The sequence below is a fragment of the Paroedura picta genome, chromosome 8 (genome assembly GCF_049243985.1).
Source record: "Paroedura picta isolate Pp20150507F chromosome 8, Ppicta_v3.0, whole genome shotgun sequence".
NCBI classification, from domain to species: Eukaryota; Metazoa; Chordata; class Lepidosauria; order Squamata; family Gekkonidae; genus Paroedura; species Paroedura picta.
Genome location: NC_135376.1, coordinates 3,204,744 through 3,226,746, shown reverse-complemented (window position 1 = coordinate 3,226,746; position 22,003 = coordinate 3,204,744). Strand labels below are relative to the sequence as shown.

General features: G+C 51.1%; 1 protein-coding gene across 1 annotated transcript; it reads left to right on the top strand.

The window, feature by feature from the left end:
- The first annotated feature begins 334 nt into the window (after positions 1–334).
- On the top strand, positions 335–21,561 carry NMUR1 (neuromedin U receptor 1). Its single transcript, XM_077348086.1, has 3 exons — positions 335–590; positions 13,286–14,197; positions 18,658–21,561. Exons 2-3 carry the CDS (start codon positions 13,288–13,290, stop codon positions 19,050–19,052), a joined length of 1,305 nt encoding a protein of 434 aa, XP_077204201.1. The 5' UTR covers positions 335–590; positions 13,286–13,287; the 3' UTR covers positions 19,053–21,561.
- Positions 21,562–22,003: the final 442 nt, after the last annotated feature.

Genomic DNA, 22,003 nt, shown 5'->3' with positions numbered 1-22,003 from the left:
GATCAGCGACGTCCATTGCCATTCTGGTTGCAAACACACTCAATTATTTAGTCAGGGCGCCGAGCTCCCTGGAGGTTGGCAGCCCTGCAAGTTCAGAGAGCCTTTCCCGCGCCGGCTCCCTCCGCCCTGCCAGACCTTCTGGAGCGACGAGCGCAGCTCCGGCCGGGGTCTCCAAAGGCCATCCATCACGCCGTCTGGCCGCCGTCCCCTCTAGCGGACGGGGGGGGGGGGCGGTCCCGTTGGGCTGGCACGCCCCCTGGTGGCGCTCGCGGAGACCTGCCGGTGGGAAAAGCCGCCTCCCGGCCAGTGCCGGGCGCTTTCGACGGCTGCCAGCCGGGCGGAGCGGAGCCGGGTTCGTCGCCGCCCCTGCCGGCAGCTGCCTCGCTCCGGCAGACCCGTCGAGGGATCGCGGGGCAGGAGTCGGACTGGGCGGGCGGCCGAGCCAGCGGAGCGCCGTCCAGCCCGGGAGCAGCCGTCGGCGAGGGTCCCCCGAAGAGGGTCTCTCTCCTGGCGGCGGAATCGAGGCGAGAGGTCCGGTCCTGGTTCGGATGGGCGGGAGGGGAGGCGAGGACAGCCTCTGAAAAGCGGAGGTGAGTGACGGGGGGGTGCGGGCGCCGGGAGGCAGAAGCCCGCGGGCGAAGTCCTTCTGGGGGACGGGACAGGACCCGGGTTCGAGCTGCCCTTTGCACGACGCCTGGAGAACGGATGGCCTCATCCGCAGACCCCAAAGGATGGCCTTATAAGGGAAGGGGACAAATGCACGCAGGGTCGGTCGTCCACGCAGGAGCGTGATGGCCAAGTAGAACCTCCATGTAGAGCTGCAGTATACCCCCGAATATCAGCCCCTTGGAGCAAACGGCAAGGCCGCCTGGGTGCCTTTCTTGTGGGCTTCCTGGAGGCATGTGGCCGGTCGCTGCAGGGGGACGGGACGGTATGCCGGACCCCACGGACATCTCCTTCCCTCTGCCAATGTTGGCCGATACTGTGCAAACCATCCTTCTCCCTCCCCGATCTTTGGAAGCTGTTTGAGGTAGCTGGTGGAGAAGAGATAATGCAACACCTACCCAGAAGTTTTGTTTTTTAAAAATATCTTTCTTTTTTTGCAAAGACCCCAGATTTGGCCCCATGTTTGGAAAAGAGAGTCTGGGTCTCCACTCTAAAGTGGCTGAGCTTCTGCTGGGCACGCGGAAGGTTCCCTGGTTTGATTCCCGGCAGCGCCAGCTCAAAGGTCCAGGCAGGAGGGGACGGGAAAGACCTCTCTCCTCTGAGACCCCTTGGCCCGTCCGAACAGACGAGCCAGACCACAGGTCTGATTCAGCAGAAGAGCTGGATTCGAATCCTGTAGTGCAGGGGTAGTCAACCTGTGGTCCTCCAGATGTCCATGGACTACAATTCACATGAGCCCCTGCCAGCGAACGCTGGCAGGGGCTCATGGGAATTGTAGTCCATGGACATCCGGAGGACCACAGGTTGACTGCCCCTGCTGTAGTGCTTTTGAGACCAACAAGACTGGGGACGCTTTTTTTTTGAGGTTTCAAGAATCAAAGTTCTCTTCCCTTTAATATTTTTTTTTCCGGAGAGGTCGCCACACAGGGGTCCTTGCAGTGACTTATAACCCTTAAAAACAACACAGATGAAAACAACCAACAAATGAAGCTTATCCCTGAGAAATCTCTCAGCTGCTGTAGCCCTGGATGCAAAGTCTTCCTGAGTGTCCCTTCGAAGACCGAGGGGCCAAGGGGCTCTTGGACTCATCCTGCCAGCGGAGCCAGTTCTGCCCCCCCTAAATGGACAAATAAGGTCTTGGGAGAAGGACGGGGAGGTGAACAGAGTCCTCCTCCTCCTCCTCCTCCTCCTCCTCCGGTGCTGACGGATCGGATCGCTGGGCTGGGCTGGGAAGGGGCGGATGGAAAGCGGTCAGCAACCGTGAGGAGGGAGAGGGGCAGAGCAAGGGAGCTGGGTCCGCACAGGGCTTCCCAATCTATGTGCCTCAGTGGGTGTTATAGAGTTGTACATGTGTCGGGCAGTCGATCACTTCTGACTTATGGCCGCCCTGAATTAACAACCTCCGAAATGTCCTGCCATGAAATCGCCTCGCCAGATCTTGCTTCCTGGAGGGAGTCTATCCATCCCTGGTTGGGTCTTCTTTCTGCCTCCAAGTTCTCCTAGAATCGTCTTTTCCAGCGACCGGGAAATATAAGAGCGCGTTGTAAGGAGCATAGAATCTAGAGCAAGGTGAGGTCTTCTTTGTAGCCAATATCATTCTGCACATAGTTTTTGGATGCTTTAGGATGCTCTGGGCTGATCCTGCGTTGAGCAGGGGGTTGGACTAGATGGCCTGTGTGGCCCCTTCCAACTCTATGATTCCGTGATTCTATGATTCTAACCCAGGGGTAGTCAAACTGCAGCCCTCCAGAGGTCCATGGACTACAATTCCCATGAGCCCCTGCCAGCATTTGCTGGCAGGGGCTCATGAGAATTGTAGTCCATGGACCTCTGGAGGGCCACAGTTTGACTACCCCTGTTCTAACCCATAACTGTGGGTCCTCTTCTCTGCCTCCAGTAGGAACGGCGCCTCCACCCCCCACCGCCCTCCTCCAAGTGACACTCTTTCAAAGAGGACCATCCTGTCCCCTCTCCACCTTTTCTTCTCCAGGCTGATTAGGAATGTGGTGCCCATTCTGGATGCCACCGTTCAAGAGGGATCTTGACAAGTTGGTTCAGAGAGGGGCGACTGGGACAGCGGAGGGGTCAGCGTCCGTGCCTTACGAGGAGCGGATGGGAGAGTTTGGGGACATGCAGCTTGGAGAAGAGGAGGACCAAGGGTGAGAAGACAGCTGTGTTGAACTAAAGTACTGGAAAAGGTAGACCTGTGGAAGAGGGGGGCGGCTTGTTTACTTCAGCTTTAGAGACCAGGACTAGGAGCCATGGGTTCAAATCACGGGAAAAAGAGGTCCCACTTTAATATTAGGAGGCATTTTCTGACAGTGAGGGCTGTCCGTAGATGGAACATGCAACCCCGAAAGGTGGTGGAGTCTCCTTCTCCGGGAGATTATAGGCAATCGGATGAGTGGGTGATTTTTAAGCCCCTGAACAGGTGGGGGGGGGGGCTAGACTGGATGGCCCTTGGAGACCTCTTCCAGTTCTGGTTGGTTCTAATTCAGAGGGACCCTTGCTTTCTCCCAATGTAACTAAAATGCAACAAGCCTCCTTTCACTAATTGTAGCTTCCAGGGAGAGTTCAGTTCGAATGCTGGCAGGGGCTCATGGGGATTGTAGTCCATGGACATCTGGAGGGCCGCAGTTGGACTACACCTGAAGCCCCATGGCCTTTGCCAAGAGTCACTCTGCAGCGCACTGCAGCATTTGATGCATCTGGAACATGCAGGGGGAGGGGGCAGCAGCTTCCCCTGGCAAGTTGGGCTGTATTTACGAGGTCAAGAGATGAGATAGAAGCAACCCCCCCACACACACACGATTACTCCTTTCATTGGCAGAACCTCTGCAAATTGTGAGTCATGCTGGTAGTGCGTGTCTTGGCAAAGAAGGGGGGGGGGGAGAGAATAGACTTCACCAAAATGTTGAATTCAGAAGCAGAAGGTTCAAGAAATCTAAATTGACTTCAGCACATTGGCTCTAAGAGCCAGTGTGGTGTTGTAGTTAAGAGCGGAAGCTTCTAATCCGGAGAGCTGGGCTTGACTGCCCGCTCCTCCACATGCCGCCAGCCAGGTGGCCTTGGGCTTGTCACAGCCCTGATAGGGCTGTTCTCACAGAGCAGTTCTGTCTGAGCTCTCTCAGCCTCCCCTCCCTCACAGGGTGTCTGTTGAGGGGAGAGGAAGGGAAGGCGATTGTAAGCCGCTTGGAGACTCCTTTGGGCAGTGAAAAGCAGAGTATAAAAATCAACTCTCCTTCTTCTTCTTCTCTGCACTATATTTCCTTGGACCGGGGGAAAGTGTGCTATCAGAATACCCTTCCAGACATGTGTATTTAACCAGGGCAGGAGTGGATTCATAGGAGGCCTCTGAAATTATATCTCTTGCGTGCTACAGATATTGATTGTAACAATCCCCACTTGGTCTAATTTTTAGAAATGATTGCATTAATATTGCAATGCCCGGAGCCACTGTGTCATTGGTATGCTTGACCACAGAAGACGGCCGTTTGGCTGAAATGCATCCCATTAGGTCCATGTTTGATATAATAGGAGGATTTCATTCTGGATTGAGGCTTTCATTGGGGCCTACAAGTGTTTGTAATTTCTTCATAAGCAATACTTGTATTTTCCTGTGTTTGATAATCTGCTTGTTACAATGAAGCACGTGGGTATGTGTGTAAGTCTCTTGTGGTTATCTTGCACAGGCACACCCGAGAGCAGCCAACAATCTGGAGAAAAGATTCAGATGGGTGGCTGAATTTGTCTGTAGCAGCAAAAAAGAAAAGCACGTTTAAGACTGACCAAATTGGTGGCAGGGAGTCACACCTCACTTCCATTCTGTGCAACTAAATGTAGTACCTTCCATGGCGACAGATCAAGATCAGTGAGATCAGTGGCCCCGTTAGTCTGTAGCAGCAGGAAAGAACCGGAGGCTAGCAGCACCTTCAAGACTTACAAAACCTGTGCCACAAATTTTGTTATGTCTTTAAGGTACTCCTGGATTCTTGCTCTTCTCAGTCTGGTATGTGTGTGTGCGCGTGGAATCCAAGAGCATGCTATTAGGCAGGGATAGTCAAACTGCGGCCCTCCAGATGTCCGTGGACTACAATTCCCAGGAGCCCCTGCCAGCAAATGCTGGCAGGGGCTCCTGGGAATTGTAGTCCACGGACATCTGGAGGGCCGCAGTTTGACTACCCCTGCTATTAGGTGTCCTGCCTAATTACATATACAATTACAAATACATGGTGACAGTGGCTAGAACTGTTCCGTGTACAGAGCAAAATGGAAACTGGCCGTTTGCCACATTTAGAAGAATGGGAAAAGAAACTTGCCAGATAAACAGTAATGGCAAAATTAACAACCCACTGACATTTGTGGAAAGATGGAGTGTCTCTTGTTTGTATTATGCTCTCGAGAAACAAACTTAAAAGTGAGGAAACATCCTATGCAAATAGATGCTAATGAAACGGAAGTAGAATTAAAGCTGTTCCAAATGTAATATACCAAATGGGGGATGGGCACAAACTAGTTAATGAGACAAAATTCGTCACAGATTTGGCCCAGTTTGTGGCTCCCAAAAAGAAATTCAAGGGAGGCACCTTCACTGAATATTTGCCAGACGTTTTCCGATTTGGGTTTTGGACTATTTAAAGCTGAGCAGTGCGGGGCCACCGGTCTGCTGTTATATTTAAATGGCTGCAATCCAAGTGGGTGGGGGAGTGAAACTGAGGGCCTGAATGGCTTAAAGGGCTCCCAGCCATTACCACTAAACAGTGGGGCACGTGTGCCTGTCCGCTATTCAGTTTAAATGGCTGCAATCCATTTTAGCCTTCTGTATCACTCTCCCCAACACTGCATCTGAACAACTGTTAAGCTGTAATAGCCTGGAGTTATTTAAACCATCTGGCATCTGTTTCACTACACACACCCCTGCTTGGAATATCATGTCTGAGTTTTTAAAGTGCCTGACAACTCCTTGGTGTAGTGGTTAAGAGTGATGGCTTCTAATCTGGTGAGCCAGGTTTGATTCCTGACCTAGCTCAAGGCCACATGCAGCCAGATGGGTGGCCTTGAGCTAGTCACAGTCCTGATAGTGCTGTTCTCACAGAGCGGTACTGTCACAGTTAGAGTCCCATCAAGTCCCATCAAGCTTACAGGCGGTCTGTTGTGGGGAGAGGATCCTGCTGAACCTGCATTGAGCAGGGGGTGGGACTAGATGGCCTGCATGGCCCCTTCCCACTCTAGGATTCTATGGGTCTAGTTCAGCAGTGGAAGGGGCTGCCTCAGGAGGTGGGGAGCTCCCCCTCACTGGCCGTCTTCAAGCAGCAGCTGGACAGATCCTTCTCCTGGATGCTGGAGGCTGATCCTGCACTGAGCAGGGGGTGGACTAGATGGCCTCTGTGGATCCTTCCCACTCTAGGATTCTATGGGTCTAGTTCAGCAGTGGAAGGGGCTGCCTCAGGAGGTGGGGAGCTCCCCCTCACTGGCCGTCTTCAAGCAGCAGCTGGAGAGATCCTTCTCCTGGATGCTGGAGGCTAATCCTGCACTGAGCAGGGGGTGGGACTAGATGGCCTTCATGGACCCTTCCCACTCTAGGATTCTAGGAGTCTAGTTCAGCAGTGGAAGGGGCTGCCTCAGGAGGTGGGGAGCTCCCCCTCACTGGCCGTCTTCAAGCAACGGCTGGACAGATCCTTCTCCTGGGTGCTTTAGGTGGTGAAAGGCAGAATATAAAAACCAACTCTTCTCCTTCTAACCCCAGTTACAAATGGTTTCTCTTTTACACCGTGATATGCTATTTGTCTATTAAGAGTTCAAATGAATACGTGGAAGTGGCAAAAATATGTTCTAGTGAATATGTAGCAATGATGAAATCAGTGCTGTGGTCGAAACAAGTTTGAAACATAAAACTTCAATATTGAACAGAGTTGTACCCAAATAGAAATAAGAACAGTGGCATTTTATAGCTAATACTTTGAAAATTATAATGAACGACATAAAAGGGAAAGTATGCTCTGTCCTGTACGTGAGCGGAATTCTGTTGTATACCCCCTTTTTTCCCCAACAAAGCTTAATTCTGTCTTTCCTGTGTTGGCACAATTAATGAGCGATAAGGTATAGCAAAGATTGGATTAAATCCGTTGGTAAAACCTGTGCATTATTTGTACGGTAATTTGCTGCTATTCACAGTTTTTACTCATGGTTTTAATCCAATCTTAGCTATACTTATTGCTCAGTTGCTTCTGCATCTTAGTTCCAATTAGCCCTTGCCAGCAACTAACCCCTGCCCGCTAGATGTAATGGTTACCGAAGTCTGTTTCAATGTATCTGTAGAAGTGAGAAAGCACAAGAAAATTTAGATACAGAATTAAAATTGCTGGTCTTAAAGATGCCCTTGAATTCAAAATTTCAGAATCACAGAATCATAGAGTTGGAAGGGGCCATACAGGCCATCTAGTCCAACCCCCTGCTCAACGCAGGATCAGCCCTAAGCATCCTAAAGCATCCAAGAAAAGTGTGTATCCAACCTTTGCTTGAAGACTGCCAGTGAGGGGGAGCTCACCACCTCCTTAGGCAGCCTATTCCAACTATCCTGACTGTGAAATTTTTTTCCTGATATCTAGCCTATATCGTTGTAGTTTAAACCCATTACTGCGTGTCCTCTCCTCTGCAGCCAACGGGAACAGCATCCTGCCCTCCTCCAAGTGACAACCTTTCAAATACTTAAAGAGGGCTATCATGTCCCCTCTCAACCTCCTTTTCTCCAGGCTGAACATTCCCAAGTCCCTCAACCTATCTTCATAGGGCTTGGTCCCTTGGCCCCAGATCATCTTCGTCGCTCTCCTCTGTACCCTTTCAATTTTATCTACGTCCTTCTTGAAGTGAGGCCTCCAGAACTGCACACAGTACTCCAGGTGTGGTCTGACCAGTGCCGTATACAGTGGGACCATGACAGTTGTTATATAAGGAGCCAGTGTCATGTGTTTAAGAGTGGTGGCCTATAATCTAGCGAGCTGGGTTTGATTCCCCTCTCCTACACATGCAACCAGCTAGGTGACCTCCCTCACAGGGTGTCTGTTGTGGGGAGAGGAAGGGAAGGCGAATGGAAGCCACTTTGAGACTCCTTTGGGGAGAGAAAATCGGCATATAAGAACCAACTCTTCTTCTTCTTCAGTAATCTCAGGGCTCTCTCAACCTCCCCTCCCTCACAGGGTGTCTGTTGTGGGGAGAGGAAAGGGAAGGCGAATGGAAGCTGCTTTGAGACTCCTTCGGGTAGAGAAAATCGGCATATAAGAACCAACTCTTCTTCTTCTACTCTAAATAAATAGTAAAAAATTGCTTGATTTTTTCCAGCCTTCATGGCCAAACAACACCAGGAAAGAGCATGATGGGGTGTGGGGCTTTTTACATCCCACAAGTCACAGAGGAGATGAGCAAATCATGCCAATAAACTAATTGCCTGACATCATATCTCTGCTGATATCTCTCGTCCAAGTACATCAGGCATGGTCATTAGAGACCAGCACTCGGTATGCATTGGAAATCACCACCCCCTTGCCTGGAAAGACGGGACTGGCACCCGCTCGTCAAACTGATGGCTTCTCAGAGATGTAAAAATATGATAATGAAAAGAGATTTCCTCTGCCTCCGTATCGTGAATGGTAGTAATAAGGTGGCTTATGAATGGCAGAGGTGGGCTATAAATGAATAGGCAGTTTCATGCCGTAATGATCATATTTTGGATTTATTACAGAAAAATAACAAAATGCTGCGGTTTGCACACTGTAATGGCCCCTGCACACAATCTATGGTGAATGTATTCTTTTAGGGCGACTGGGAGGGAATCTGTGCCTTAGGGGGATACGTGTGTCGCTCGAAGAAGAGAAGGGCAAGGGGTGATTGGATACCCGTGAAGGAGGAGGAGGAGGAGGAGGAGGAGGAGAAGAAGAAGAAGAAGAAGAAGAAGAGTTGGTTCTTATATGCCGCTTTTCCCTACCCGAAGGAGGCTCAAAGCGGCTTCCAGTCGCCTTCCTCTCCCCATGACAGACACCCTGTGAGTAGGTGAGGCTGAGAGAGCCCTGACAGGACTTCTCTGTGAGAACAGCTCCAAAAGAACTGTGACTAGCCCAGGGCCCCTCATCTGGCTGCACGTGGAGGAGCGGGGAATCAAACCCGGCTCTCCAGATCCAAAGCTGCCACCTGCCACTACGCCACGCTGGCAGGGACCTTGGTGGGGTCTAATGCTGCAGAGTCCTCCCTACGGAGCATTGCTTTCCTCCAAGGAAGCTGGTTTCCGAAGCTCAGTCCCTCACGCTCTGACATGTCGGTCTGCAGCACAAGTTCAATTCCTGTCCAGTAGCCCCATCAGCTGCAATTTTCAGGCACAAGCTTTCAAGAACCGAGGGCTCTTGAAAGCTTATATCTTGAAGGACTCTTATGGGTCTCCTGGGGGCCAGCGGACTCGCGTCGGAACGAAATGGAAGATCTTTGCATCATTCCTACGCCAGACTCATTCGGATCCAAGATAAGCTCCGCGGCCTAGTTCGGCAACGTAAGGGACAGCGCGATCTGATGAGAACCGCCGGGCTCATTTTTCTTTCACAGAAAACGAGCATCCCCAGATGGTCTCGATTCCAACTTATTGCTTGCTGAGAGTCAGAGGCAGCCCTTCCCCGTTTCTCTTTCCTGAGCTCTCCATGTACCTTTTGGCAGCATCGGAATTGGGCCGCTCCGTCATTTCAGAACCCCGCTGGTGTTTCCAAGCGTATCTTTCTCTCTCTCTCTCTCTCTCTCTCTCTCTCTCTCTCTGTCAGGGGTAGTCAAACTGCGGCCCTCCAGATGGCCATGGACTACAATTCCCAGGAGCCCCTGCCAGCGAATGCTGGCAGGGGCTCATGGGAATTGTAGTCCATGGCCATCTGGAGGGCCGCAGTTTGACTACCCCTGCTCTTGGTGAACAGAAGGCGGTTGTATGGCAGAGAAAGCACACCATAATATAAAATCTGTAGCCAACTAGGCACAACGGTTATGTGGCCCGATTGGGCAGTCCCCCTAAATACTAATATCTAAGTTTTCAATCTGCTCCATTGCAGCTGGAGAGAGGACAAAGAGCTCCGTCACATTTCCCAGGAAAGCACAATGCTCACATTCCTGTGACAGGTGGACGATAGCTTGGCGGGCTGGACCTGCCGTCTTGCCCCATTTAAACAACCGGTCCGCGGAGCTGCCAGTGCCTGTTCACATTCGATGAGCCGCCTCCCGCATTTTACATGACAGGTCGAATCCAGGGCTGTTTCTTGCCACCCTCTAAGCTGATCCCTCCGACCTCAAAAGTTGAGTCATGGCAAACACAGCCTTTTTCTACCTTTTGATCAGGGAGGAGCCCCTGAAATGAATGTTCAGGCTTCGGGACCCCCAGAAGTGATGTCAGCTGGCCACAATGCCCTGCCACGCCCCCGGAAGTGACATCACCACTAGCCCCCTCCCTCCTTCTTTCACTCCGTCCTCCTGCTTTTACTACTACCCTGGCATTTCCGCCTCCTGCAAGCTGGAAGGAAGGGCAGGAGCTGAGAAGACAGCCGGACTCCCCATCCCATGCCACAACCGACGCCCCACCCTTGATTTTTACATCTGTGGCCTATCCACTGAGCTCTCGGGACGGAGGCAGCCAACTCCATAGCTTGTGGCCAAATCCGTTAAGGCAAGAGGGAAAAGGCCACGGATCCCCTCTGGAACTCCTGCAGACCCCTTGGACCCCTGGTTGGGAATCCCTGGCTTAGCGGGAGAGCATTCCCACAGCGAAAATGGCTGCTTTAGAGGGCGGAGTCTACAACCTGATGCTGTCGTGGCCTTCTCCTCCCTGGGCTTGTGATTCCATAAGGGGCGGCATTCAAAGAACACTCTGCATCTATGATGACCACAACACAGGGGGTAAGTGGGCTTCTTCACTTTAGATAGAAAAATAGAATCAGAGTTGGAAGGGACCTCCTGGGTCATCTAGTCCAACCCCCTGCACTGTGCAGGACACTCACATATCAATCGCTCATCTACTGTCACCTGCCACCCCTTGAACCTTCACAGAATCAGCCTCTCCGTCAGATGGCTATCCGATGAGATAGCCGATGAGGCCAGCCGATGAGATGTTGTAGAGAGCATATTGCTGACCTCAACCGTAGGCCTGGCGGAAGAGCTGCGTCTTGCAGGAGCTACGGAACTGATTCAGGTCCCACGGGGCCCTGATCACAGTTGGCAGAGCTTTCCGTCACGCCGGGGCCAAAAAAGCCTTTGTTGTCTGATGATCCACAGCTACAGCAGCTCTCCAGGTGCCACCTGGAGGTTGGCAGCCCTAGGGGGAGCTGCTTGCTTTCATCTGGTTTGGAGGGGGGGAGGGTTCTGCTGTTAATCTAAAGCAGCCAGGAAAACTGCAAAACCTGTCCAAGCTGGCAACCAAGAAATCCCCAGAAATAAGCAATTTCCCCCATTATGTATTTATCAGCACAAACTTGGCAATTTTGAGTTGCTGTGATAAGTGGGTAGATTTGTTATTACTGCAGATGAATTTCTGGAACTGAGCTGCTGCCTCTTGCGCCGTGTCTCTGAGCAGGCAGCGAAAACCTGCCCTCCCCTGCCCACCCCACTCTGGCTTCCCTGCCAATCTTCAGAGCTGTTGCTTCATTGAAGCCCTTTAGACAGGTGACCGTCTGACCCCTTTACCTGATGATGCCAGGAATTGAAACTGGGACCTTCAGCACTCACCAGATATTCTGCTACCGAGAGCCCCTTCCTTAATTTCAGGTGGGCAGGTTTGTACTATGAGAGAAGTGAGCTGTTTTTTTATTCCCCCCCCCTTTCTGCTTTTTTAATACCCTGAAGGAGTCACAAAACAGCTTACAGACACTTTTCCCTTCTTCTCCCCACAACAGACACCCTGTGAAGTAGGTATGGCTGAGAGAGCTCTAAGAGAACTTCTCTGTGAGAAAATCCCAAAGAGAACTGTGACTAGGCCAAGGTCACCCAGCTGGCTGCATGTGGAAGAGGAGTGGGAATTCAAACCCAGTTCTCCAGATTAGACTCTGTTGTTCTTAACTACCACACCAGCCAGATTGGAATCTGATAGCACCTTAAAGACCTTAAAAAACACCTTAAAGATGCTTTTGACAGTCAAGTGGCTCTGGAAAGCTCAAACCTTGGACATCTTGTTGGTCTTTCTAGCTTTACGCTTCTGTGGGGCTCAAAAGCCTGCAGACTCACTCAGCATTTTTGATGGATTTTGAAAGATGCTTTGGTAAAAGTTTAGAGACTGTGGACTATCTTGTGACATTCTGATTAGTGCTCCTGAATATGAAAGTTCTGCCTTGCTTACCACGTCACCTTTAAATGCATCAATCTGAACCACAGCTGAAACAAAGCATTGAAGGGTAGAGTCGGGTGGGTCCTCAGGCTGGTCTCAAGAAACGGTTTAAAGATAGCTCTAGTCCTGCGGCACCTTGAAGAAGAAGAAGAAGAAGAAGAAGAAGAGTTGGTTCTTAGATGCCGCTTTTCCCTACCCAAAGGAGTCTCAAAGTGGCTTCCAGTCGCATTCCCTTTCCTCTCCCCACAACAGACACCCTGTGGGGTGGGTGAGGCTGAGAGAGCCCTGATATCACTGCCCGGTCAGAACAATTTTATCAGTGCCGTGGGGAGCCCAAGGTCACCCAGCTGGTGACCTTTTTTTTAAGACATTAAGACCAATGATGTTTTCTTCTAGGTATCTGAAGAAGTGTGCACACACATGAAAGCTTATACCAGCTTTTCTCAACTTTGTTACCATTGAGAAACCCCTGAAACGTTCTTCAGGGTTCAAGAAACCCCAGAAGTGGCACGATCATGTAGAATATGGTTGGGAAGCAGAGCTGTGGCCACGCCCACCCAGGGCCCCTCCTCTTCCCACCACCTCCAGGCCCATCACTGGCCATTTTGGGAGGGGTGGGTGGGTCAACATGACCATATAGGGTCATATCACCCGATAAATATCACCCGGGTATCATGTCCAGATCACGGGAGGTGATGGTACCGCTTTACTCTGCTCTGGTTTGGCCTCAATTGGAGACCTGAGGATCAGCTGTTTGTCAAGGTCTTTAGTTGTTTGGATCAGCTGTTTGGTGGGGTTTTTCTCCCCAGCAGACTCCATCTGAGACTGTGCAGAGCCCGCTCTCTGCAGCTTCAGAGTGATATGATGGGGAGGCCTTTAAAGCGTCCACCAAAGACTCCTCCGGATCAGCTGTTCAGCAGGGTCTCTCTCAATCAGCCAAATAAGCTGAATCAAGACTAAATTGCTTCAGGCTTCTCTGATTCAACCCATTTAAACTAATAGGGATTGTGATTCAGTTAGGAAAAGCCCCCAAAATACCCAAATCAGCCAAACTGCACAATCCTAGACATTACCAAAGTGCACCTCTTCACCTCTGATACCTAATTTCCTCTGTGTGCTGCCCTGCCAGGCTGGGAAGGTGTAGCGTTGTGATTTTAATGTTTTAAATGTAATTTGGATTATTTCATCCAACCATCTATAAGTGAAAGACCTTTGATGCCCTGGTGGTCTGATTCAGTAGGAGGCAGCGCAGTGACCCCCCTCTTCTCTTTTTCCATCCTGCAGCCATGTATTCTTCCGCCAACTGTTCCAACCTGGACTTCAAGCCCCCCAGCTTGGAGCTGCTCGGCACGCTGACCTACCAGGATCCGTGCAACAGCAACGGCAGCCAGGAGGCGAGAGTGAGCCTCTTTGACCCGGAGGTCTTGAACATGACCGCCGAACAGCTCCGGATCCGATACCTGGGGCCCCGTCGGTCGGGCTTCTTCGTCCCGGTCTGCACGACGTACCTGCTGATCTTCGTAGTCGGCGCCGTGGGGAACGCCTTGACCTGCCTGGTCATCCTCCAGCACCGCTTCATGAGGACGCCCACCAACTACTACCTGTTCAGCTTGGCCGTCTCGGACCTCTTGGTCCTCCTGCTGGGGATGCCGCTGGAGCTGTACGAGATGTGGAGCAATTACCCGTTCCTCCTGGGCGCGGGCGGCTGCTGCTTCAAGACCTTGCTCTTCGAGGCCGTCTGCTTCGCCTCCATCCTCAACGTCACGGCGCTCAGTGTGGAGCGCTACATCGCCGTGGTCCACCCGCTCAAAGCCAAGTACGTGGTGACCAAGACCCACGCCAAGAGGGTCATCGTGACCGTTTGGACCCTCTCCGTCATCTGCTCGATCCCCAACACCAGCCTGCATGGGATCCAGACCCTCTACGTGCCGGGCTGGGGGGTGGTCCCCGACTCGGCCACCTGTACCCTGGTGAAGTCCCGCTGGATGTACAACCTTATTGTTCAAGTCACCACCATCTTCTTCTTCTTCATCCCAATGGGCATCATCAGCATCCTCTACCTGCTCATTGGCCTACAGCTGAGGAAGGAGAAGTTGCTGGAAGCCCTGGAGGCAAAGTCGGAGGGCCTGGGCGACTACCACAACGTCCGCCTCCAGCAGAAGAAGGTCCGGAGGAGGCAGGTGACCAAGATGCTGTGTGAGTTGAGGGAGCGGGGCCCAAGAAGAGGGGGCAATTGGGTTGTGAGCTCAGCAGCTTAGTAACAGAAGGACCGTCTTCTCCCGTTCATTCCAGCCTGAGATTTAGGACCACAGGGAGAGGCCCTCCTGGCTGACCTGGCATTTTGGGGGGACCCGAGAGAGTGGGAGTTGTCTGCACACAATTTGAACTGATTGGTCCTCATTGGCAGAGTGCTCTCTCCCTACTCTGCATGCAATTTGAACTGATTGGCAATAGTCGGTTAGACTGTTAGGACTAATCTCTCTCTTCTCTCCTTGCAAAGTTGTTTCTCTTCTCACTAAAGGTATTTATTCTTTAAACGGCCAGTGCTTTATTCCCTCTCTGCATATCAACAGATAGTCAGAATGTTAGGATTATCTCTCTCTTTATCTCTCTCAGGCAGCATACGTCCTTCCTGCTTGCCTCTACAACAGAATGAATGCAGAACAACGATCAGGCAGTTAGCTAAGAATCTCTCCTCTTTCTTTACAAAGTTGTTCCTCTTCTTAATGAAACTATTTTATTCTTTTAGGTGCTACATGCCTCTTGGCATATTTAGCCAACCGTTGGCAGCCCTCGCCATGAAACAGGCAGACCCACATTTCAAAGTGGCTGCATTGGCAAGGCTGGCATTCAGGCTTTCAGGAACACGGTGCACCTGGGCATGTGCCTCGTAAAACTCCTCCTGGGCCCATAACCCGGCAGGCTTCCCACAACAGATTACATTGGTGCTGAACTGCAGCCTGCACCTGGAAGCTGTGGCCACCTCGGCAGTGTGCCGTTTTTTAATTAGCTCTTCTATTAATGAAGCAATCTGAGGGGTGACCCTGTGCACCTGCAGGAGATTAATAAGCATCTGCCTCCCAGCCCAATTTGGCTGCTTGATTAGTCATTTGCTAGTTAGCCTTGTTCTAATGAATGCCGATTCCTCCTCTGAAAATCACCTTCCTGAAACGCCTAAGGGCCCTGACAGCTATGTCATGTCGGTTGTGCTTGCAGGGAGGGGCGGCTTCTAAATCTAAATCTAAATATTATAATAACAACCATGTAGCTGGCCTGTTCCTTCACAAATGATGGTATTTGCACTACTTTATTAGATTATGAACTTCCTAGTATTTTTCAAATAATCTCCCCCTGAGTTGTGATTGGTTCATTGGGAGACTTCCTGCTTCTTTGATCGCACTTTCTTTTTTCTTTTTTAAAATTTATTTCTTTTAATTTTTATCTCACCACTCCTGGCATTGCCGGCCCATGGAGGCATACAACAATATATAATAACCACGTTAAAACAGAGAATAAAATGTAAAACAAACCGGTACAGGATAATCGCTACAGAATTAAGATACTTTGCAATCCACTCCATGATGGTATTCTCTGCCCAGTAGGGGGGTGTTTTGGCTTTCCTTCAAAACACACAGAATCAACAAAAGCAGTTAGGCAGGTCTCTCTCTCTCTCTCTCTCCTCTCTTTCTATACAAAGTGGTTTCTCTTCATAATAAAATTAGTTTAAAGAGTAAAGCATCCTGATGCTTTGCATCTCTTGGCGTATTTAAAATCTGCCAATGGACTCGACCCACTCCCACCACCACCATCCCTGTCCAGGGAAGCCGATGCCTTTCTCCTGAGTTTGGCTCTCTATTTAATTTCCACGCCCCTCACACAGTCAGGCCAGCCCTGGCTTCTGGCCACATTGTCTTCAGCTCCATGGAGGCTTCTACCACGAGGAATCTATTCATCTTCACAGTGCCACGGGGCTCTGACTGATCTGTCTCAGTAGACTAAACATTGGCCAGATGAAACCTGGCAGGATTCCCGTGTCTCAGCTGGAAATCCAGCCCCATGTTTTCCCGGAGGCCTGCAGGCATCCGACAGCAGAAACAGCAAGCCACAGGAAAGAGGTATCTGAGCCCCAGAACCTGGGGTTCCCAACCTCCGGGTGGGGCCTGGGGAACCCACAAATTACAATTGATTGCCAGTCGTCTGTTCTCCAGAGTAACCAGATGCTTTGGAGACTCAACTGAGGTCTCTTCCCTCCCCAAACCCTGCTGTCCTGAAATCCACCCCCCCAGACCTCCAGAAATTTCCCAGTGCAGAATTGGCAACCTTACCAGAAAACCTGCTGCCTAGTTGGAAATAAAGCCACATTCTTTGACTCTAGCAGAACTTCTCTGCCTTTGAGGGTGGTGTGGTGGAAGGACGGCAGAGTGGCATCGCCTGATCCAGTGGGATCTTGGAAGCTAATCAGGGTCCGTACTTGGGAGGGAGACCACCAAGGAAGGCTCTGCAGAGGCAGGCAAAGGCCAGCCACCTCTGCTTCTCCCTGGCCTAGGAAGCCCCCTGCTGGGGTCTCCATAAGTCAGAAGCTCAGCAGGGTCAGTACTTGGAAGGGAGACCACCAAGGAAGGCTCTGCAGAGGAAGGAAATGGCCAGCCACCTCTGCTCCTCCTTTGCCTAGGAAGCCCCTTGCTGGGGTCTCCATAAGTCAGAAGCTAATCAGGGTCCGTACTTGGGAGGGAGACCACCAAGGAAGGCTCTGCAGAGGAAGGAAATGGCCAGCCACCTCTGCTCATCCCTTGCCTAGGAAGCCCCTTGCTGGGGTCTCCATAAGTCGGAAGCTAATCAGGGTCTGTACTTGGGAGGGAGACCACCAAGGAAGGCTCTGCAGAGGAAGGAAATGGCCAGCCACCTCTGCTTCTCAAAAGGTCTAGATGGAACACTGTCTGGGGCAGGGACGCTCCATCTTCTTGTTACTTGGGGGGCAAAAGTGGGAGGATTTGTGGAGTTCTGTCCCCAGTGATGTGCCTCTGGATGCCCCCTGGGTCTTGGCCATTGCGTGACACGGAGGGTTGGGCTGGAGGGGCCACTGGCCAGATCCAACATGGCTTCCCTCGTGTTCTTCTGTGTCCTGTGAAATAGCCAGTTTGTTCTCACTCCCCAATGTTGTAAGGGGGGAGGATAGAAGAGGACAGTCGACGTCACGGCTAAAGTGGGGTTTGGAGGATAGATGTGGATTGAATCTTTCATGGGACTGGGAGAAGGCCTTTCCCCTCCGCCCAGCCTATTGTGCAAAGAGACAGAAACCTTTCTGGGGTGGGAAGCCTTCCCCAAAAGAGACGGCGCTCACAGCATCCCATTAACCCAAGGCAAAGCTCTTCGGGGGAAGCGTCTCAGGGCGATATTTCTTTTCAGGCTGTTTATTCTCCCAGCCAGAACTGTTAGCGGCAAAGCGTGAAATGTCCATGGGTGTTCAAATCATCCCTCGTTTTATTGCTTTTAACGGTTCTGCTCTGGTGGAGTTTTGCTGTGGACACTGACAGTTGGTTTTGGGGGGGGGGATAACCCCATGTCCTTCCTAGGGGTTTTCTGGGTGGAAAGGGGCAGCTGAAGTGTTTCAAGGCCTGGAGATATCTGATACCACCAACCTCCAGACGGCAGCTGGAGATCTCCAGGAATTATAACTGATCTTCTGGCAACCAAGATTGGTTCACCTGGAAAGAACTGTCCCTTTGGAAGGTAGACTCTATGGCAGGGGAGGCCAAACTATGACTCTCCAAAGGTCCATGGAATACAATTCCCATGAGCCCCTGCAAACAATTGTAGTCCATGAACAACTAGGGAGCCACACTTTGGTAACCCCTGGCCACCCCTGCCATAGACTCTATGGCAGGGGTGGCCAAACTATGACTCTCCAAAGGTCCATGGAATACAATTCCCATGAGCCCCTGCAAACAATTGTAGTCCATGAACAACTAGGGAGCCACACTTTGGTAACCCCTGCAATATAGGACCTCTTCTTCTTCTTCTTCACTCCTCCTCCTCCTCCTCCTCCTCCTCCTCCTCCTCGCCTTGGAGCTGTAGAAAGTTAACCTTTTAGGAAGTTAATCTGTTCAGTTTGGTGTAGTGGTTAGGAGTGTGGACTTCTAATCTGGCAAGCCGGGTTCTGCACTCCCCCACATGCAGCCAGCTGGGTGACCTTGGGCTCCCCATGGTGCTGATAAAGCTATTCTGACCGAGCAGGAATATCAGGGCTTTCTCAGCCTCCCCTCCCTCACAGGGTGTCTGTTGTGGGGAGAGGAAAGGGAAGACAACTGTAAGCCGCTTTGAGGCTCCTTCAGGTAGAGAACCAACTCTTAAGAACCAACTCTTCTTCTTGTTGTTAAATGTCCCTACAGAAATATGTCATGTAACTTGTGTTTCTAGTTTTGTAAGTAAAATTTCTTTCCCTCGTTACCCCTGGAGTCAGATCACCTTTGCAATTTGTTTGAACAGCATTTTCCCTTTACTGAGAAAGGTGGAGGATCGGGGATACCGTGTAAAGCTTCTGTGCTTCTAAGTCAAAATGGTTTTGGGTTTTTTTTTTTTAAATGCTTAACCCAATGGCAATGACTTTAAGAACGTGGGCCCAGATTCTTATCTTGCTTTCTGCCTTTGGTCCACAGTCATGCTGGTGGTGGTGTTTGGCATCTGCTGGGCGCCTTTCCACACGGACCGGCTTGTCTGGAGCTTCATCACTCAATGGACGGACAAAATGCTGCACATGTTCCAATATGTCCACATCATCTCGGGCGTCTTCTTCTACCTGAGCTCAGCCGCCAACCCCGTCCTTTACAACCTCATGTCCACACGTTTCCGAGAGATGTTCAAGGAGGTGATGTGCCACAGACACTTCCGCAAGCTGGGCAAATACTCGCCCAGCAGCACCCGCGCCACCATGCGCAGCACCGTCTCCGAGCACATCCCAGGGGGCAACGGCGGGCCGCTTTCAGTCATGGAGGAGTACGACGTGGATGTCGAGGGGGAAAATGAGGAGGAGCAGGAGGCCCCGTACCTCTGAGGCCTCGTCGAACGGGTTTGACTCATGGGGGAGTGTAAGCCCCTGGGGGCAGGGGATTGTCCACTGCACACACGCTGTACATCGATGGCCTTGTGTACATAATGCCAGGAGGAAGCAAGGAAGGCCTTCACTTCCTTCCTTCCTTCCTTCCTTCCTTCCTTCCTTCCTTCCTTCCTTCCTTCCTTCCTTTTATTCTCCTTCCTTCCTTCCTTCCTTCCTTCCTTCCTTCCTTCCTTCCTTCCTTCCTTCCTTCCTTCCTTCCTTCCTTCCTTCCTTCCTTCCTTCCTTCCTTCCTTCCTTCCTTCCCATCCAGCCTTGATGTCCGATGCAGCCTCTTGAGCCCAGCCAAGTTGTGGTACTGAAGGCTACCTTTTGTAAGGGGGATAAAAGAATCTCTGTCCGGTTTTATCTGTCTCGGTATCATGAGGTCTCTCTCTCAGTGGGTGAATCTGTTTCTCTTTGTGTCACTCTCACTATCTCTCTGTCTCTTTGTTTCTCTCTGCCTTTTTTACTCTGTCTGCCTGTCTGTCTTTCTCTCTCTGGCTTCTTCTCACTGTTTCTCTCTGGCCATTTTCAAACTTCCTTTGTATTCCATTTTAGTAGCTGGTTGCTGATTGCTATCAGGAAAAATAATTTCACAGTCAGAGTAGTTCAGCAGTGGAATAGGCTGCCTAAGGAGGTGGTGAGCTCCCCCTCACTGGCTGTCTTCAAGCAAAGGTTGGATGCACACTTTTCTTGGATGCTTTAGGATGCTTCGGGCTGATCCTGCACAGAGCAGGGGGTTGGACTAGATGGCCTGTATGGCCCCTTCCCACTCTATGATCCTATGATTCTATAATCACTATAGTGCAATAGCAGCACAGTTGAGGTGCCTTGACACCACTGGACTGCAGACACCCTGATGGTGCTATAGGGATTTAGCACTATAGCGCTCAGCTTAGAATGTTTAAAAAAAACCTTGAGGAATCTTGTGCAGTGAAGGAGGGGCGTTGTTTGAAATGACCCTAGCGGTTCAGAGACAGCTCGTTCCCAGAAGGAAATTCCCTGCATGAAACCCCCATCCCTGCATCGTTTTACTTGAAATTGGGCCTCAACAAATAAAACCTATTTTTGAATGGCAATGTGAAAATACAATCCGTCTCTCTCCCTGTCTCCCAGCGAGGTGTGGTGATTAAGACTGGCAGATTATAACCTAGAGAACCAGGTTTGATTCCCTGGGCCTCCACATGCAGCTGGCTGGGTGTCCTTGGGCTGAACACAGTTCTCTTAGAGCTATTCTCACAGAGCAGTTCTCTCAGAGCTCCCTCAGCCCCTCTTCCCTCACAGGGTGGTCTGTTGTGGGCTGCGTAAGAGGAGGGGTTTGTAAGCAGCTTGGGGGCTTTTAGGGCAGTGAAAAGCAGAGTTTAAAACACCAGCTCTTCTTCTTCCCTGTCTTTCTGTCTCTTTCTCCATCTGTGTCTCTGTGTCTCTCCCTCTCTTTTTGTCTCTTGGCGGATGGCTGTAATGGAAGCCACATTCCCAGAAGTGCTAACAGAAGACGGATGCCGTCACATCCCCCATCGCTAGCTCCAAAGCCTCCTTCAAAATGGCAGCTATCGCCTTCCCACTCAGAACATTTCAGCACAAAGGAAGAAGCCTTCTGACATAAAAGGGACAGGGACGAGCTCTTCCTCCTTCATCCACTTGGGACTGAATGGACCGCAGTCGCCAGGTCCCGGCGGACAGGAGGGAGTCCACAGCTTGCATTTCAGGGTCTGCACCGTCTCCTGCTGCTGCTCCTGCTGCCGTTTGGCACCTTTTCCCCAAATACTTCAATTGCATCCTTGAAGTGGACCTCCTTCGGTTTGGTTTCCACATGCATGCGTCACTTCGCGTTCCGATTCAATGTGACCGTGTCTTTCGGATGGCGCAAAACTTCCGTCTGTGCCGCTCACGTTTATGTGATCGCCCGTTCACACGTGCATGTCATTCGCAGCTTGGGGTGGTCGGCCTCCAGAGCGACAACTGATCTCTGGATGAAAGAGGTCCTTTCCCCTGGAGAACTTTGTGCCCCCCACGGTGGTGCCTCCCCTCTGGGGAACCTGCCCTCCTTGAGGTCTGCTCCCCAGCCTCCGGGAATGGGTCAGGGATTTCTGAATGGAAGAAAAGTTGAGAACGGGGGACCTAAAGCATCTCTGGACTTCCTTCGTCTCCCTCTGCAGGTGGATCTCCTCCTGGCCCACTGGGCGTCTGGCGGCTTCAGAGAGATGCGTATGATGTTGACGTCGCTTTCCGTTTTGTTCCTCCGCGGTGGTGTTTCCTGCTCCATACAGGATGCTTTCAGTTGTAATCGACATGATTGTAAACCGCCTTCACTGTTTTCTGTGAACGGGTCGTCGTGAACTATTGCAACAAAATAAATGAAGGGAAAATATATTGCATCTCGTGGAGAAGACCAGGTCAGAATGGTGCTCTGCTAGCTTTCTGCATACGGTTGCCAACTCTGAGTTAGATTATTCCTGGAGGTTTTGCGGGGGAGGTAGAGCCTAGGGAGGATGGGGTTTGAGAAGGTGGAGGCCTCAGCACGGTTTCATTTATTTATTTGTTTGTTTATTTATTTATTTATTTGCTTGCTTGCTTGCTTGCTTGCTTACATTTCTATACCACCCTCCCCTGCTGTCCAGGAACAGGCTTCCCTACCCGAAGGAGTCTCCAAGCGGCTTACAGTCGCCTTCCCTTCCTCTCCCCACAACAGACACTCTGTGAGGGAGGGGAGGCTGAGAGAGCCCTGAGATTATTGAAGAAGACGAGTTGGTTATTATATGCTGCAAGTAGATGCTTGACCCTTGGGCCACGGCCGAACCAAGGTGGTTTGGTGGTTAAGAATGGAAGCTTCTAATCTGGCGAGCTGGCTTTGATTTTATGCTCCTCCACCTACAGCCAGCAGGTTCACCTATAAAGCGCGTTGCTCT